The sequence below is a fragment of the Canis lupus genome, chromosome 24, assembly GCF_048164855.1.
Source record: "Canis lupus baileyi chromosome 24, mCanLup2.hap1, whole genome shotgun sequence".
NCBI lineage: Eukaryota > Metazoa > Chordata > Mammalia > Carnivora > Canidae > Canis > Canis lupus.
In genome coordinates this window covers 39,799,817-39,819,836 of record NC_132861.1, presented here as the reverse complement: position 1 = coordinate 39,819,836, position 20,020 = coordinate 39,799,817, and the positions used below count along the sequence as shown (strand labels likewise).

The 20,020-nt window shown below is 40.0% G+C and overlaps 1 protein-coding gene across 13 annotated transcripts in view; it reads left to right on the top strand.

The window, feature by feature from the left end:
• The window catches only part of DOCK10 (dedicator of cytokinesis 10), a 260,663-nt gene that overhangs the window by 189,469 nt on the left and 51,174 nt on the right, over nucleotides 1–20,020 (top strand). For all 13 annotated transcript variants that reach the window (XM_072796446.1, XM_072796443.1, XM_072796440.1 and 10 more), the window contains 9 exons: nucleotides 1,491–1,614; nucleotides 1,811–1,932; nucleotides 2,305–2,391; nucleotides 5,434–5,526; nucleotides 6,154–6,272; nucleotides 8,131–8,200; nucleotides 11,573–11,686; nucleotides 14,365–14,436; nucleotides 18,924–19,070. In XM_072796446.1, the coding sequence (XP_072652547.1) occupies nucleotides 1,491–1,614; nucleotides 1,811–1,932; nucleotides 2,305–2,391; nucleotides 5,434–5,526; nucleotides 6,154–6,272; nucleotides 8,131–8,200; nucleotides 11,573–11,686; nucleotides 14,365–14,436; nucleotides 18,924–19,070 (948 nt within the window). The remainder of the gene's footprint in view (nucleotides 1–1,490; nucleotides 1,615–1,810; nucleotides 1,933–2,304; nucleotides 2,392–5,433; nucleotides 5,527–6,153; nucleotides 6,273–8,130; nucleotides 8,201–11,572; nucleotides 11,687–14,364; nucleotides 14,437–18,923; nucleotides 19,071–20,020) is intronic.

Sequence of the window (20,020 nt, the reverse complement as noted above, 5' to 3'; positions counted from 1 at the left end):
GAAACAGGGCCTGAAAATTTGCATGATACTTGTTAGAACAAGTTTCTAAAAGATGGTGATGCTGCTCTTTCAGGGAGAACATTTGGAAAATCAATGTAATGAGTCCTTTCCCGAACAAAGTGCAAATACAGGGGATCCCTGGGTGGCTCAGTGGTTTAGCGCCTGCCTTTGGCCAGGGCGTGATCCTGGAGTCCCGGGATGGAGTCCCACGTCGGGCTCCCGGCATGGAGCCTGCTTCTCCCTCCTCCTGTGTGTGTCTCTCTCACTCTCTCTCTCTCTCACACACACAAATAAATAAATAAATCTTTTTTTAAAAAGTGCTAACACATTAGCTAGATAGGTAGATGCACAAAGAGTCTAATAAATAAGCTGGCAGATAATCTGCACAGTTCTCTAACACCTTATTGCTTGACCATTCTGGAAGTTACCAAACTGCTGATATTACATTGAATGCAGCTTATATGATGAGATCCTGGGATTCTAGTGTGAAGTAGTTATCAAATGACATGGTTCCCCATCCTGGAAGATCCTATTAAACTGACTAGACCATAAACTCCCAGTGAGTCAAAGCCCTATAACATCTCTCGACTCGATTCCCACCTCCGTATCATCCTATTTCACAATGTATGTGGCAGATGTTTGGAAACTGAAAAGCACTATGAAATATAGAAGGTGTCAAAACATTTCTTTTTAAGGATATGGAGTATGCTCCTCATTAAGCATATTTTTAACATATATCAACTTTATGTTTTATACTTATTAGGAAACATTCCTTATGTAGCTACAGCATGACATCTTCACAAAACAGCTCATTACTTGGTTACCACAATAACACATATCATGTATTTTTTTGTTATTTTTAAGAAGAAATAGATTCCATGCTTAAGTTACATCATTTCTTACTGCTATGTTTCTCACCACTGTGTCTATGAATCGCCTGGGGATCTTATTAAAAATGCAGATTCTGATTCCATGTGTCTGGGGTAGTGTCCAAGATTGTGCATTTCTAATGAGCTCACAAGCGATGCTCATACTCTGGTCCATGCACACACTGCATGAGACAGGGACTCAGTTTACTCAGTGGATGTTCTCTGATGATAGGTTCCTTGATCTATGTCTTTTTGACACCTTATGGTGAGCCTCTGTGTATGTGTGAGTGTGTGAGTGTGTTTAATCCATTCTTTACTAGCATCTGTTACCAAATGACAAATGCTAGGCATTCTAAATTATCAACACCCACCACAATAAAGAAGTAAAAATATCAGTCCCTTAACACACGACTGCTAGCAGGATGGATATCCATTGAGAGTTAAGTCGGCACTTCTTACACTAACTATGAAACGTGGTCCTTAGTTTCAGTGAAAGATTTTTTTAAAAGGTGAAGGCGCCTATGCTTTGTCTCACCCTGACCTGGGGCAAATGAATTTCATCCCAGTCCAGGGATGAAAATCTCTTGGACATAGATTGGACTATGATCTCTTTCATTGCAGGTGAAAATTGAACTACCGACACAGCTCCATGAGAAACACCATATTTTGTTTTCTTTTTACCATGTCACTTGTGACATAAATGCCAAGGCTAATGCCAAGAAAAAGGAGATGCTGGAAACATCAGGTACTGACAGGATGTGATTTGGTACAGTTTTACATGTCATCTATGTGTCTTGAACTGGAGAGGACTTTTAAAGCTCTGATGTATTAAATTTTTTTTAGTGAGGTTTTCTATTCATAAGTGACAAATAACTTTGTTTTTCCTCCTCACCGTGGCGCTTTGCACTCAGAAGGTTTCTCTTTGTTCTTCCTTTGCACAGTGGGATATGCTTGGCTTCCCCTGATGAAACATGATCAGATAGCTTCTCAAGAATACAATATCCCAATAGCAACAGGCCTGCCTCCTAATTATTTAAGCTTTCAAGATTCTGCAAGTGGAAAGGTACTGAGTGATGTATAATTTAAGAGAAAAAAATACATGAGCTAAATGGCATGAGGTTATCTTCTTTCTGCTATTTAAATTAACCCAAGGACTGTAGTGTATGCATCCATTGTAGTGATGAGTCGTGTACCAACAATATTTTCAGTGTCTTGTTTCATTCATGGCTGGTAGAAATGATCCATTAGAATGGCCCCCTAATACCACATCGGTCTCCCTCACCGGTACTGCTAATTCTTTTTGCATCTTTTATTTTGCATCTGTAGAGTCCTGTAAGTTAAATGGATCGGGATGGCCAATTAACATAAGCTAAATAACCTGTTTCTTTTCTTTTCTTCAATTGCCACAGTGACAGTAACACACTCTTTTTTACAGCATGGTGGGAGTGACATTAAGTGGGTTGACGGTGGCAAGCCACTCTTCAAAGTATCGACATTTGTGGTGTCCACAGTAAATACTCAGGTGAGTGCGCTGTCCTGAAAAAAATCTCAGCATCTGTTTGAACCCATAGAATCCTAAGGGGGCTCCTGTATTTAGGGGAGGGTCCTCACCATTTCCCAAGTTGTCAGAGGAGCAGGTGATTTAGAACTGCAAAGGAAGAAATGTCGGCAGCATAACTTTATGCCTCTCCCAGGAGAGAGAGAATGCCCCAGCCCTTCAGCCCAGGTGCCCTTACAACTGTGGACTAGAATACCAGACATGTACGTATCAGGATGATGCTCCCACCCTTGAAATATGGTTTGCTTTCACTGAAAACACTCAAGTGTTAAAAATGGGGAAAGGTGGGATCCCTGAGTGGCTCAGCGGTTTAGCGTCTGCCTTTGGCCCAGGGCGTGATCCTGGAGGCCTGGGATCAAGTCCCATGTTGGGGTCCCTGCATGGAGCCTGCTTCTCCCTCTGCCTGTATCTCTGCCCCTCTCTCTCTCTCTCTCTCTCTCTCTCTCTCATGAATAAATAAATAAATAAAATATTTTTTTTTTAAATGAGGAAAGGTCAAAATGAAAGACTTTGGATCTTTACCTGAAAACTAAGTCTGATTTCCAGTGCCTACCAGGTGCTCCTAATGGGCAGGCCATGAGGTCAGCAGAACTACTGGAGACCCTCCTTGGCCAGCTTCTTCCTGGGCGATCCTGTACAAGTCACCTCACCCCTGCGGTCCTTATTTTGTCATCAGGAAAATATCTGCCTAAGGTTGTAGGAAGGATCAAAATGAGAAACCACGTGTGAAAACATGTCAGGAACTGCAAAATGCTATACAAACCTAATTCCCGTCATTGCTAAATTACCACAGATGCACCCCTTCCACTGCAAGACAGCTTCTCTTACCAGAGTGTGAGGACTTCTGTGGTACCAATTGTAAAGTACAAAGCAAAATCATTAAGTACACAAACTATGTGTTTCCCCTTTCTTAAATGCTTGCTAAGAGAAATGAAATCATCCAGGTATTACACACATATTGCATCAGAATTTCTCCCTGTAACCTCTGGTGCCTCAAGGGAAATTTAACTCCCTTCTTCAGTCCTCTGCGCAAACTCCACAAGTCCCACAAAATGGTCCTTCCCCACCTAGTCCTGCCCTTATATACCAACCTGTCTTTCTCACACTTCCAACTGCTTTCCTCTCAACAAGCCAGATGTCTCTCTGACTCACCATCACTCACCTTTTTCTGCATCCGCTGCCACTGCCCATCACTCATCGCCAAGGCGGGACATATTCCTCTTTCATCAGTATTTACCTCATGGACCAAATGCCCAGGCCCTCTCTTGCACTGCGTCCTCCATCTGCTTAGCTTCCGCTTCTGACACTCAGCCCTCCTCATGAGGAAGGCAATCTTTCCCTCCCTTCCTCCCCTCCCTGCCTTGGCCTGGACAGCTCCCACCCATCCTTCCGACCTTGACTCACTTTCTCAAAGAAGCCTGTCCTCTTCCCTGACCCTTCAGACATGTGTCGTCTTGTCATACACCCACATGGCACCCTGCTTTCCTGTGATGCACCTATGTAACTGTGATCAAGTAGGTGTGTGTTGACGTTGCAGTATGGTGCCGGTCTCCCTGACATAATGGAAGGACTGCAGAAGAAGGGACTGGGTTTTCCTGGGCCTTCACTCTGTCCTCCCTGGCTGCCAAGGGCCTAGCACATAGTCAGTTTTCAATGACTAATCGTCAAATAGTTGAATAAATGAAATGAAACTGAAAATATAACACATACACACGTATGCTCACACATACCCTGGAGCTGAGGGAAACCCAAATCACAGATGTCCTTCTAGAATCAACAAATTCCAGAGAAATATCCAGTATGCATGTCTTCACTAAAATTCCGTGTCTCACTTTCTGACTATATAACTCTGTCCCTCAGCTCAAGAGAATTTCTAAGGGGCCACCCTCTTCAGGAAATAGCATTAAAGGGAATATTCATTTGCTCAGGCTGCCGTAACAGAATACCATAGACTGGGCAGCTTACACAACAGAAATTTATGTTTTCACCATCCTGGAGTCCAGAAGACCAGTATCAAGGTGTCAATGTGTTGGCAGGGTTGGTTTCTTCTCAGGCCTCCCTACTTGACATGTAGGTAGCCATCTTCTTGCTGGGTCCTTTCATGGTCCTTTCCTCTATGCCAGTACATGTCTGGTGTTTATCTCTGTGTCCAGATTTCCTCCTTTATTTTTTTTATAAGTAGGCTCCACACATGTGGAGCCCAACATGGGTCTTGAAGTCATGACCCTGAGATCAATCAAGAGTCAGGTGTTTAATAGAGTAAGCCACCCAGGTGCCCCTAAATTTCGTCTTTTATAGAGACATCAATCATATTGGACTTGGTCCACTCTAACTGCTTCATTTTAACATAACTATCTCTTTAGATAAGGTCTAAATAAGGTCTAGATAAGGTCTAGAGACCTTATCTCTAAATATGGTTATATTCTGAGGTACCAGGGCGGGAATTAAGACTTCAACATATGGATTGTGAAGGGACACAATGCAGCCCATTACAAAGGGTACAAATCAGTTTTATCTCATTAGATTAGTGTGAACTTCCTAATTTTTTACTAGCTTGGGCATTTTAAGTCTAAAAATATCCCTGTGCATAATAAGAGTACACCTTCTCATGTGTGTTAAGAAATATGTAAGAAAAATACATAGAGGTGTGTAGAAAGAAACAGGAAGATGAAAGAAAGCAATTTTTAAAAGGGGAGGGAGGGGACAGAGCCAGTGGAAGTGCTTCTCCAGCCACTGCCATGTGGCCAAGAAGGAAAACACATCTGTCTATAAGAAAGAAAAAAAAAAAAAAGAAAGAAAGAAAGAGCAGGGTTTGTGGTCCAGGTGGAGCTTTCAGTGAACTTTCAAAATGTCCAGTGAAAATGAAAGCCGTCACTCTGACTCCTTGATAAAGCATCTGCTCGTCTCATTGAGGCATCTGTCCTCCAGAAATACTCACCCTCCATCACTGTAATTGTTATACAGTTTATGTGTCACCAGAAATAAACACTTTCCTTGCTCTTTCAGGATCCCCATGTGAACGCATTTTTCCGACAGTGCCAAAAAAGAGAGAAAGATATGTCTCAGTCACCTACCTCGAACTTCATCCGGTCTTGTAAGGTAAGGTGACGTGCAAATACTCTCTGGGTATCCAGGGTAAAGAAATGGGTAAAAGGGTCCTTTCCAGTTTCCAATGAGTAGCAAACTAAGATAGGGCCATCATGGAAGATTTTTAAATACCTTATCAATTCAGAGAATAAATGGTTATTTCTCAATTCTTTGATAGTCTCTACCTGTTGATTACAAAACAAGCAAATGTCAGATTTTTTTTCCAAAATAAAATGATTGAAGATCAGAATCAGTTGATTTTCAATTAGATAATTGTGTACAGTATCCTTGCAACATCACCCCCATGCCTGCGTGCCTGCTGAGTGCAGTGAAGAATAAATAAAGCCAGATGAAGGTGAGCTAGCATATTCGTACTTTTCCTTTTTTTTAAGATTGTATTTATTTAATCATGAGAGACACAGAGAGAAGCAGAGACATAGACAGAGGGAGAAGCAGGCTCCATGCAAGGAGCTTCATGAGGGACTCGATCCCAGGACGCCGGGATCATGCCCTGAGCCAAAGGCAGATGCTCAACCACTGCACCACCCAGACACCCCACTTACTTTAGTTCAGAAACACATCAGCAGAAGGTGCTTTAAATTTAACCAGTGTCCCTTTTCTCCCACCAATGTACTACAGAACCTATTGAATGTGGAAAAGATTCACGCAATCATGAGTTTTCTGCCTATCATCTTGAATCAGCTCTTCAAGGTGCTGGTCCAGAATGAAGAAGATGAAATAACTACAACTGTGACCAGGTATCTCTCCCATGGTCTTAGGAGAAGAGCTCTTCTAGTCTGTGTTTGCACAAAACTGTGATTATAACTGAACAGCCACCTTCTTGTGCCCACTTGTGTTTCACGTGAACACATGTCTCAAATTTGAAGTATTTCTCTCTTGAGTTCTTGCCTTCAAATCTGTTATCATTGGGGTAAAGTTTTAGACCCGTTTTTTCACTTTTTATTTTGTTTCTTAATTAAGCTTTTTATTTTGAGGGAATCATAGATTGACAGGCACTTGTGAGAAATAATGTGGAGAGATCCCATGTTCCCTTTACCTAGTTTACCAATGCCACATCATGCAAAACTGTAGCACAGTATCACTACTGGGATATTGACATTGATAAACAGAATACGGAACATTCCCATCACCAGGGGAATCCCTCATGTTGTCATTTATTACACAAAATTACTTCCCTCACATCCCCAGTCCCCACCCCTTAGCCCTGGTAACTACTAATCTGTTAAAATTTTGGATAGATAGATAGGAAGGGCATCTGGGTTTTTCCAGTTCAGGTAGATTTTGGGTGAACATAAGTTTTTATTTCCCTGAGATAAATGCCTGGTGCAGCTGCTAGGTCTTAATGATAGTTGCACCTGCAGTTTTTAAGAAAACGCTGAATTGTTTTCCAGGGTGGCTGTACAGTTTCACATTCCCACTAGATTTTTAAATTTTTTTCTCTAACTGCCCCTGCTTTAAATTTGTCTGTACTACATTTTTCCAACATTTCTAATCTGTCTAGTAACTTTGACGATCCTAATTTCCTCTCTATTGGAGATACTGTTTTAAATCCGTTAAAGCATCATATATGTTTAATGTTCATTTAAAAAAAAATATTAGTCACCGAATTCTGCGGAAAAATATTACTCTTCACACTGAAGTATGTCCAGAACTTTCCTAACTGTCAGGTATATTATTAACCTCTTTCAGAATGTGGGTCTTTAGCCTCATTTTTAAAGTAGCACCCTGAAGCTCTGGGACAATTAAAGTGTGTCTAACAGTTCCACATCAGCCAGTTCTGGACCTGGGTTAAAAGTCTCCAACTGTACCTTCAACTGAGACTCTTTTCAGCATGAACATATAGGTTTTTGTGAACAAGACTGCTAAATATTTCAGCAGATAGATCTGCTAAAATTCCAAGACATTCCAAAACACTACAGCCATTGAGCAACTGGCAGTACTAATGTGAAAGCAGTACCACCGCTGCTACTAGAAACACTTCACGAGCTAAGGAGGGAAATAAAAAATAAAACTGAATCTTAATCTAATTGCTTTTTACAGCAGCATATGTAGTCCCTCTTTGTTAGAAGGGAAACCCTCTTTATTCTTTTTTAAGGATTTTTTTATGAGAGAGAGAGAGAGAGAGAGAGAGAGAATACAATCGGGGGAGGGGCAGAAGGAGAGAAGCAGACTGCCCGAGGAGCTGGGATCCCAAGGTGAGGCTCCATCCCAGGACCCTGGGATCATGATCTGAGCCAAAGGCAGACACTTAACCAACAAAGCCACCCAGAGGGAGCCCCCTTTAAATGGACTATAATAATTGGAGGTTAAAGGTCCTAAATTGTAATCAGATACTAAAAATGATTCTTTTTCCAAGAAGACAGTATCAGCCAACACACAAGCCATAAAAGTCTTCAGTGTGATGTTGCAGCCATGAGATACTTATATCTTAGTGTTAATACGGATATTGGAGGATCAGAGGGGGAAATCTGAAACTGGTTCATGCATTAATTCAGTGCCTGTTAAATACCCAGTTTACAAAACACTCTAGTGCCAAGCCCAGTCATATTTTCCTGTCTTTTCCAGAAAAGTCACTCAACAGTTTTGTTTTTCCAGGGTTCTGACCGACATTGTGGCCAAATGCCATGAGGAACAGCTGGACCACTCTGTCCAGTCGTACATTAAGGTATGAAATTGCCACTTCGACACTGGGCACATCCCTCGTGCTGTGTGGTTTGTCTCATTTCTGTCTGCAATAAGTGGGATGTTTCTGCCTTTAGCTGGATGGGGCTCAGCACAGTAATACCAAACATTCCCTTTAGCCACTTAGGATTCCATCTCTTTGCATGGATGATCTAGAGGTATAGTTCAAATGTATAAATAATGTGTACATGTGCAAATGAATATTTATATGGGGAGAAAGAACAAAGAGAAGAGAAAATGAAGGTATTGGCCTTTTGAAGTCAACATTACAAATGAATGCAATTCCTGTATCAAGTTAAGGAATATTTTTCCTGTTGGTTTGTTGAATGCTCTGTGTTTCTTCTGTAATGTTTTCTTAGCTCTTTTTATTGTTTTCTCAGGCATTATTTCATTTTCCCAGTTACTGTATATTTGTACCTGCTTCTGGTATGTTAAGTCCTTTATCCTCGGGCATGATCCACTAGCCCATTCCATCAGTGTGCACCTGCTTCCTCCAGCGTCCTTCACCAAGCGTTCACTCGGACATGTTCATGTTCTCATTTCCAGTTGGCCTGTGAATTAATGCCAGTGAACTTGTGATGATGTTTGCACATTATAGTTCCTGCCTAAATGTCATCTTCCTGAATGAAAAGAAAGAATCTATCCAGAGATAAATGAGAGTGGCTTACATAACTTTATAATGCATAGAGGAGCTAAATTTCTATTTTTTATGTATATATTAAATCTTTTTGAGACCCAGACCTTTTTTAATTGAAAGAATTTATTCCATTGATATATAAGAATAGACATATACTCCCATAAGTTAGATGTCTAGAAAGGTGACTAGAGGATAATTTGGGGGTTTTGTGGTAGATATGTGTAAAAAACAAACAAAAAAAAACAAAACTTCCTATGAAATTTCACTCTGAGGTGAAACCCTCTGAGGGATATTTTTACATTACAATTTTATTTTTTTTTTATTTTTTTTTACATTACAATTTTATATGTACATATTTTCTACCTGCCTGAAATGTAAGATATCTTCCCAAATACCCAAGTATGATCGTGTGCCCTTCCTTAAAATAGCCCATATGCCAAAGATAGTTATTTCACAACAATTTCCCTATGGTATAATTTTACCCAACAAGGTCTACACTTCAGCTGCAGAAAGCCAGTTGCGCCTACAAATGCTTATTTAGTTTACTCTCTGTTTAAGACAGTCGTAAAAATACTTTAATCCAGTATTGATGAATTTACATTTAACAGAATCAACTACAGAAATTTCTCTCAATATTTAACCCGCATTTTCCATTTCAATTGCCAAAGGGGCTTAGAAGAAAACAATTCCCCAGTCCATATTACCCAGAGGCATCTCCATTTCAACACAAGTATTTACCTCATTCCAATGGAATCATTGAAGACATTAAGAACCCACTGATGTTGTGTCTGTTTTTGTGATAGTCAAAGAAGTTCCTTATGAGAACCTTAAATCAGTTCTCAGACTCATTCTGTGTTGCTCTTGGAAGAGTGTATTGGAATGCATCCTGGTATGGTCTTTATTTTTAACTAGGATGTTTGAAATCTCCTGATGAGACCATTTGATTTTATAATATAGGCGGTTGCTTAGTTTGCTTTGAAGTGGTTGAAATCCAGAAATACATATAAAAATGGGATGTCACGCTGATAACAATTCCTAAAGATATTTCATAAAAATATTTTCACATAGCTAAAGTGGACACACCCTAATAAATATTATCAACTGGAATTTTATTCTAGAAAGAACATTAAACTAGCAAGTGGGAAATTAGATTCTAGTCAAGATTAGATAGTTAATTTGAGCAATCAGCCTCTCCGGACTTCATTTTTTTCTCCTCTGAAGTGAGAAAGGATGGACCAGAAGAACATCGAGCTCTATGATTGAACTCTTGTTGCAGTACATTGTTAACAGCCTGACCTTGACCAAAGAGTTTGATTTTTCTTATCACCTGTGGGAGAAATTATTTTTTAACATGTAGGTGGATATTAAGGCCCATACCTTGGTGTATGATGAATACTGATGGGCTGGTATCAATATATGCTTTGATGTCCTTGAAAGATGTGATATATTCAGTGGAATTTATATATATTCAGAAACAAACTAAACACCATTTCAAGTTCAGTGGTGCTAAATGCTGCTAACTCACCTCATTTACAATATCCAAAATGCACACATACACCATTTCTTTTTCAAAGATGTGCATCTTAAGTCTATCTAACCAAATGCCATGGTTTACTGCAATTCATGGCACTGACACGTTCCAGCCAAATTTTTAAAATAAGAATATCTCAGAGCTAGTTGTAATGCTGTTAGAGCTAAATAACTGTGCATGGGACTAGGCAGTCAGTGATGATATTAGCCTCACTTGAGTCATAATTCATGAGGGGGAAAAAATCCTATTACTCTTGATTTTGGCTAGTTTCATACATCTCTTAGCTTTGTCTTTCTCCTCTGGGATGAGCTTGGAGAAGTAAGACTCCAGTCTTACTTACCAATGAGTTGCAAAGTTCAAAGAAATGATTATAGATCCAAATGTGAATGTGCCTCTGCTTTGAGTTTCTTGTCTGCCTTCGCTCTTGATTATAGTGAAGTCTGAGTAGTGAATGTTATAAACAAATGACCTTCCTTGAGGCAAATGCAACCCATAAGTAAAACCGTATAATCTAGGGATAAGCATTATATATTTAAAATATGTGCATAAATTGGTACTGATATCCTTAAAATAGATGAAGAAATACTGAAAATTAAGACCATTACATGCATTCAGAAATGCACACCAAAACAAATCTTTTGAGAGAAAAAAAAGTGAGCAGCATTTGTTATCTTACTGATGGCCAATGTTCATGAACCCTTTGATAGCTGTGACTAAGCATGAGATGATAGAACCTGGGCCTGTGGGGAGCTCACCTACTGGCCTCTGGAAGGCACCTGCTTCCCCACTTGGCTATTTGAGTGGGTGCTCTACCCTTTCAGGATGAAGAAATGCTACCATGCCACCTGTTACCAGTGGAAGGAAGGAGAAGGGGAAATGTGTCCTAAGTAGGTGGGTCAAAGCCCTCCATGTTTCCTTGAACCCGCTAAATCGCTCTCTGACTCTTTCTTTTGATTTCTACAAAAAGAGTTTCAAGGAGAGCTTAGGTGAGCCAAGCCCTATCTTGTGCAAAACCCTAAATAGGAACAGTCGTGTACTACTCTTGTCATTGGGCCACCATTTATTTCATGACAAAATCTGGCATGAGCAGATAATTTTGAGATATGAGTTATTCATGTAACCTAATTTTTGAGACTTTGGGTTTTTTTTAAGTATTTAACTTTTTTCACTTTTTGGATTTTCTTCAGTTCGTGTTCAAAACCAGGGCATGCAAGGAGAGAACTATACATGAGGAGCTGGCTAAAAATGTTACTGGTCTTTTGAAATCAAATGACTCAACAACAGTAAAGCATGTCCTGAAGGTAAAGAATTTAAAGACAATCCTTCAATTGTTAACAGGAGGGGTGGCTTGCTCTCACCCCTGGAAGGCGATAGGACTCCTTGATATCCATAGATTGTTTCTTTTAGTTTCAGTGTAAGCATCATATTGAAACTGTAGCATATAAAAACATTAAGCAAGCGAAGGAGATTTGTGTCAAAAGAACAGAAGACCCAAATTAAGTCCTTTGGCCCCAAAACAGAATGAGTAACTATTAAGAATAATCTGAAATACTCAAAAGTACTAACTGTTGCAAAAATAAAGTTTGTTGGGTTTTTAGGCACGGTAGAGGAAATGTGCCAAAGGATTAAATTATAGAAGAATGGCTTTAGTCCCTAGCTAAATTAATTATCTATCATGACTTGACAGATGGATGATTGATTAGTAAGTAGCTAGAAAGAGAAGTTGGGATTGATAAGCATCAACATGAGTTCCCTAAACTCAAATTATTCTAAGCAATTTGCTTAAATTAGTCTTATGAGTATATTTATCCTGTTTATGCAACAAAGATGTTCTAAGTGCCTCCCATGGGACGGGCACCAACCTCAGCACTTGGCAGGCATCAGAGAATAGAATAAAGACCTCTGTCCTTGGGGAGCTTGCATTCTACTGGGGGGTAAAAAACAATATACTACAAACATAATAACAAAATTAATTAAATTGTGTGTTAGGAAGTGAGAAGTGGTATGGGAAAAGAAAATGTTGAGCTGGTAAGGGGAACTGGGAGTGCTGGAGGTACAGAGCGAGGTTTGGAATTTAAACAGAATGGTCAGGAGACAGCTCATGGAGAAGGTAATACTTGAGCAAAAAAAATGCAAAGAGGAGGAACTGGCCATGTGGATGCTTGGAGAACAGTAAAGGCAGAGGGGAGACATGTATAAAATCACAAGGCAGCAGCATGCCTAGTGTGCTGGAAGGATGGCAGAGAGGCCAGTGTGGCTGGAACGAAGTTATCAAAGAAGAAAGGAGGCAGGGTGGGTGTAGGGAGGAGAGGTAGGCAAGTAGCATAAAGCCTTATAGGCCATTGCAAGGACTTTGGCTTCCACTCAGCAAAATTGAGAACCATTAGAGGGTTTTGAGCAAAAGTGTGACATGAGCTGACATGAGTTTAATGAAGCACCCTGATGGCTGTGTAGGGAATGGACTCTAGCAAGGTGAGGATGGTGTCAGGGTGCTCAAGGGGATTGCATGCCAGAGAAACAGGCTTCTCTTCAGAGAGTCAACACTTAGTTAAAAGGTGAGGTGAAGGGAACTTTGGAGAAATTGTGCCTTCCAGAGACTTCGCTGATGTTGGGCCATGCATTCCAGAAAGTGTGGCAGTAGGGCATCAGGAGCTAGAAAGCGGTGAGATATGGGAATAGAAAAAGGAATGTGTGCTGCCCACGGAGACTAGAGGGCAGGAGGGGAATGGGTTTCCTGTTATCAGACACGAATTGAGATGAAAAGCTTAATTTCCTTAGCCCTGGTGGACTCAGGGTAAAACTCAGGACTCAGGCAGAGGCAGACTGGAGTGCTAAGAGGTAGCACATGGTAAATATCAGGGGCATTAAGAGGCAAATATGGGGACATTGGACATATGGTGAAAAATATCATTTTGGACAAGATGGGGGAAAGGGGATTTTAACAATGTGCCTTGTATTAATTATTTCCAACAACATGAATTCCATTTCTAAGGTCAGGCAACCCCTTTGTTGAGCAAGAGCTGCCTTGTTAAAATGCAAAACTCCTCTGTCCCACATCTCACATAGATCTCTAGAGTTAGGACCCTGTACCCAGCAGCTCTCAGCAGCATAGTTTGTATCAGCTGAAATTGGTTACAATTCAAATGCCCGTCCATGATAGAACAGAGAAGTAAATTGTGGTCATATATGTGATGTGACAATACTGGACTCCCAGCCACAGGAGTCAACATAAATGAACCTCAGGACAGAAGTTACTGAATGAAAAAGCCAATTACAGAAGGATCCACACGGGATGATTCCGTTTATATAGAGTTCAGCAGTAGGCAAAACTCAATAGTGCTTCAATGTATGATAATGGTAGCAAAATTATGAAATAAAGCAAGGGAATGATTAGCACAGAATTCAAAATTGTTATCTCTGGTGGAGAAAATGCGAGGAGCAAAGGATCAGGGAGGTATATTCTTTAAACTGTACGTATATAACATAGACTTTTTGTATCTGGGATAAGTATAACCCTTCGACCCAAGAGACAAGGACCTTCATCCTGGGACATATTTTGGTTTGCTCGGACTGCACCCCTCCCCATAGGAAGAAGTGGAAGAGGAGCCAAGAGAAACGCCCACTGGGAGCCCCTACCTCCTCTTCTGAAACTGTACGGATCCCCAGGAGATTCCCGAGTTAAGGGCTTACAGGCACATTCCTGGGCCTTTCTTAAGTCCATCCTTCAGAGAGGAAATTGTAATGCCTGAGCACAACCTAGACTGGAGGAGGGAGCAGTTTGTGGTGGGAGAGGCACTGGTCTGTGGACAGCACTCACTTGTGCAGGCTGGACAGTCATGTGTGTGCAGCTGGCCTGTCCATTTCAAAGAACACATTCTAAAATAAAAATTTTATAATATTACATGTTGTAAAGGACAGAATCATTGTGATTTTGCTCTAACATAATAAATTTCCTATTGTCTTTTCTTTTTTGCAATAGCACTCCTGGTTCTTCTTTGCAATTATCCTGAAATCAATGGCCCAGCACTTGATTGACACAAATAAAATTCAGGTAAGATTGTAGGTAATACACTATTATCCAACAATTGTGCTGATGAATATGCTCTCATTAGTTTCATTTTTATTTACTTTGTAAACCTTAGCAATTTGAGTTAATTGCATTTTAAGTGGGAGAAATGATTGTGTGTCAGTACAGGTCCTACGGACAGAAGATCTGAGTTGATAGTGGGTCCACTGGCTTCAAAGATCCACCCAACAGTGGACCCACCATTAACAATTTTAGTTAGGACTCTTATATTGATCCCTGTAAGTTCCCACTCTAACAGGGTGGATGTGATGATCCTTTTGGCCTTCAAATGTCAGTATCAACTCAGATCTTGTGTTTAATAGTTTAATGGTGCCCCTCTTCCCAGTATGGTCACCTGAGTACATAGCTGTAGGGCCCTTTGTAGGAGGGCTGACAAAATCTTTATATGTATATACGTAACCGAAGTATTGGAGGGGGCTCTGTCTTTTAGAGACTCTGTCTTTTCTTCAATCAGTGTGTACCAACTCTGAAAAGTGACTCAGGTCCAGGAAGAGGAAAATGCCCCGTGAATATTTTTTGGAGCAAACGTCCTCATCTTCTATAGTCCATTCTTGCCTTCTTGGTGGATTAAACATCGTCATTGTTGGTTGCTGTCTGTTTTTCCCATAGGGACCCCACATATTATTAAGTAGCTCTACAACTCCCTGAGAGTCCTCCACCTTGGCTTCCCTCCAGCCTTGCCATCTGTTACGATAATCACAGCCTTCTGGCTCCTGGAGGATAAGTACAATCCCATGGCCTCTGTTATTTTGGTGAACATCATCTCCATGGCCATTAGTGAGCCAGCACTGTCACTGCCTGTCTCATCTGCCATTGAGAGACCACTAAACTTCTTAGAGATGTCGGTCCAGCACCTTTTGATGACTTTGGGGTGGATAGTGTGTTTTCCAGACCTTGCTGTAAAACTTGATCCTCCAGGGGTTCTTCTGGTCTCAGTATATGCATTTCCACTTTCCTCTGCCTCTTTATTCTTTTTTCTGTCGTCTGCCAGGGCCCTCAAGCATTCTCACTTTCACTTTGCTCAGAATGTGCCATCTGTAGCGCTCTAAGAGCCATCCTAACAATGAGTGGGATTGTTTCATCCCAAATCCTGATAAAGTGCCCCCATGTCAGTGAGTCTTAACTGATTCACTCTTCTTTCTGGCCTTCTTGATCAAACACATTTATCATCCAATCTCAAAGGAACTTGCATGACTCCTGCTTACAGCTCCTTCGGGTATACTCTCTGTTTTATCTTATTAGGCCCAGCAGGTTCACAGCTGGGTTAAGCTGGACCTTAACCCTGGTTATTAGCCTGAGCTCCAAGGGAGGAGGAGGGACATCTCCTGAAGGATTTGTCTGCTGCCTTGCTGGGAAAGGTTTTTGCAGAGCATCCCATCTAAGAGAAATGTTATCTCTTAGTAGGGAAGTATGCAGAGTCACCATCCTCAGGTCATCCACCCAGATATTCCCATCCATGCTTCCACACCACAGGTCTCTCCAGCCATGGCTTGACCTAAGCATAGCAGATCTGCCTTGGCTGGATATTTAATCATCTCCAGAGCTCCCTAACTTAACTCTTAGATCTTATATTTGCTTTTCAGCTGTGTCTGCTCTCCCTCTTCCAGAGATAAGATCCTCCTGTCAGGAAGGAAGAGAAAATCTAATATGAAGATAAAAATGATTCATATCTCTCTGTTTTTCAGCTGTGTTGGAATTAGGAAACTTCATCACTTTAATCCTTGCCCTTCCACTAACCTGTTAGATGATAAAAAAGACATTTAACATCTCAGAACCTGTTTTCTCATCTGTAAAAAAAACAGATTGGACTAAAATCCTTTCGTTCCCACCAGCACATATCTGCTCAAATAGATCACAGACACCCTTATAAACAGTTCAGAATATAGGAACTCATCATGTATGATGTCCTTGTGTCTAACCATTTGTCCTCACTGATTCCAGTTTATTTCTCACTGTCCTCTTCAGGGACAACCCCACTCCAGTTTTCTTCCAGGGGGCCATCCTCCAATTTTCTGACCATCTCCATGCATCACAGTACAAAAGACCTGATACCATCACTTGACTCAAAAGCATTCACAAATAAACACCTCTCAAAAAAAATTAAAAAAGAATAAACACCTCTCAAGTTGTTTGCATTTTCTTTTCAGCTGTGACAGTTTTTGTCATCATAGAGTGTGGGAGATTTGAGGACCTCAAGAAAGATGTCTGGTTAAGTCCCCTGAGAGGCAGATAGCACCTCCACATCATCCCTGCTCTTTTGACCAAGGAGAGTTCCTGTTTGCTAGGAACTCCTAAGTGCCTTCTCTGCACTGATCTCTAGTAGCACAAGGTTCATTGTACTGGCTAACCTTTTGTTTCCCACCAGCCTCTTGTTCCTAAAAAAACTGCCAAATGCCTGGACCTCAGCCAATGCATTCTGTACCTGTATGTCATACGATAGCCCAGATTCTCGTAACATGCTCTGGCTCTTTTGCTTGGGATCAGACTATGCTATCCCCTTGCCCCCTTTCTTCCTCTGTCCTGACACAGAAATCCGCAGTCCCTGGAATAGAAATTCTCCCACCTTGAGCCTTTGGGATATACTTCTGGAGAACAGTTAAAAATACTACTCGTGTATTTACCAGTCAGAGCATCTTTGGGTTGAAAGTGGGAGTAGGCCACAAGGGGAGTTTGGAAAGACAAAAGGAGAAACAGAGGAAATATCAAAGCCCAAGGTGTTAACACGTGTCTCTGTGTGAAGGAAATGCTGGTGCTGGTCTGTTAAATGAATCTCAGAGGATTAACAAAGAGAAAAGAGAGAATCTACAAATGTGCCTTGATTATTTAAAAAGTGAATGTTGCTTTCATGTAGGTGAATTGTTTACGGTTATTTCCCAAGATACATGGAGCAGAATTAAAAATGATGTGTGTGATTAAATCACTTAAGTTTATTTGTTGTCAGTTTAATTTAATTTCCACACCAAGTGTTAACTATACACGGAGGGTAGCTATAATATCCCAAAATATCTATATAGCAGTGTCCTGGTATATTGACTTAGAAAAAATTCAATGCACATAAGCACCTGAGGGCCTAGACTTAATGAAAGAAAAAGAAGAAAGGAAGGAAGAAGAAAGAAAGAAAGAAAGAAAGAAAGAAAGAAAGAAAGAAAGAAAGAAAGAAAGAAAGAAAGAAAAGAAAGAGCAAAAACCAGTGCTAGCCCACAGCAGCATCCCACAGTTGAACTACTGTTTGTTCTAAGTGATTCCTATAACTTCATTTTCCATTTTTTTTATACTTGCAGCATAGAAGGCTGGGCACAGAGAATTTTGGAAATACATAGTTCAGGCTATCTCTAAATTTTGTGTTTCTATCTATAGTGAAAATGTGAGGCTAATTTTAAAGCCAACTTGTAAAGATGAATCAATCTTGCCTATCTCGTGCGAAGGCTTTTGTAAATTCACTAACTACAGAGAGATGGGAAAACTTAGCTGCCTGAAAATTTCCCCTTCTGTGCAGGAGGTCCAACAGGATGAGAAGAATCCTTGACCTGAGAGTCATCTTGAGGGACCCATAGAGTTTATTTAGGTCAATGGATGTATGGGGTGGCAAGTCTCTTGACTGTGAGGTCCCACTGGCACCTGCTGTGGCATATGCTGGGACTGTGAGGTTAGGACCAGCTTGTACCAACTTGCAACCACAAGATGGATAAAGGCTGAGGATCTTCTGTAAAACACAGTGATTACAGCTAATAACAGTGTGTTGTATTATTGAAATTTGCTAACAAAGTAAAACTTAAATGTTCTCACACAAAAGAATAAAAATGTGAGATGATGGATATGTTCATTAACTAGATGGAAGGAATCTTTCTCAATATCTTTGTATCAAAACACCACAATGTGCACTTTAAATATCTTATAGTTTTATATGCCAATTATACCTCAATAAAGCTGAAATAAATTTTTCAGGAAAGACAATCTGGAACTTACTAAAGAACATTTCAAACCACCACCTGTGCTCACACATTTACTCATTCATTGAACTCTTATAGTTGGGGAATGCCTGGTCCTAAAAAATCAAAATAATTGATTTTCAATTAGAGAACTATGTGTCAATGTAAATCTAGAATAATATTCATTGTAATTATTTTCTAAGAGACAAGGAAGGGGAATTAAGATGAGAGAGATCATAGAACATGTTACATCTCTACACCATTTGAATAGTTTGCAATTAATATGTGTTTTACTTTTTAATGAAAAAGTGAAAAAATCATTGGCCAAAAGAGATGGAAACATTAAATGAAAATGATGGAAATCATGATCTTGAAATTAAGAGTTTCTATTTTACTATGGCTTTCAAATTTTCAGGACTCTTTCTGTTGGATGCTATACGAAGTAAGTCTTTCAGTTTATTATTTTCCAGGCTTAGGATTTCACATGCCACATTATAAAGAAATGATCCATTCTTTCCTTAGCTTTCTCGAGCTCAGAGATTTCCGGAATCTTACCAGAATGAATTGGACAATCTCGTCATGGTCCTATGTGATCACGTGATTTGGAAATATAAAGATTCACTTGAAGAAACAAGAAGGGCAAATCACAGCGTTGCCAAATTTCTTAAGGTATGGTTCAACAAGCTTGCATTTCCTTTCAAGCCTTCATGATCTTGGATGCAAGATACTCTAAATGTCAATCAGTTCACATCTCCATTTATGATCAAGTCAAAACTAGCACTATTAGGTGATTACTATTATCTATGCCTCTTACTTTTTAATAGTTTTTCCAACTTTGAGTCACATAGAACAAAAACCAAGCTTCAATAAAAGTATCCATTTGAGCATTGTCAAATCATAGTATTTCTAAGTATTCTTAAAAAGAAAATTTTAAAGGAAAAGCTGGACTCTGGCAGTATTATCTTGAGCATTTCTGCCCTTGAAGAGGGCATATCATTCTGGAACAATGATATCAAATAGCCACTTTGGGAACTTTTGATAATTTGGCATTTTTGTTGTGTTACCTTCAGGTTCTTTTTTACACGATGAAAATATTATACACTAATCACATTATTAAATGATCAATTAAAGTGTTGAGAAACTGCTTACTAAACTAGATAGATAGAAGATAGATGATAGATAGATAGATAGATAGATAGATAGATAGATAGATAGACATGTGTGTAGTATTATAGTTATGTTTCTTTGGATTACAGATGAAATTGAGAAGAAAATAATGCTTAGTCAAAACAACAACAAAGCTAATGTAGAATGATGGTATCATTTAACAGATAATACATCCAACTAGAAAGGGGCACCTGGGTGACTCAGTCAGTTAAGCATCTGACATTGGTTCAGGTCATGATTCCAGGGTCCTAGAGTTGTGCCTTGTGGCAGGCTCCCTGCTCCACAGGGTATCAGCTTCTCCCTCCCCACTGCTCCTACTCTCTCTCTTAAATAAATAAAATCTTTTAAAAAAATACATCCAACTAGAAAGATAATATTTTTCTTTTATTCCTTCTTTTGCCCAACTATTGACTATTATAATATCTTAATGTAGCCACGTTTCCTATATCTTT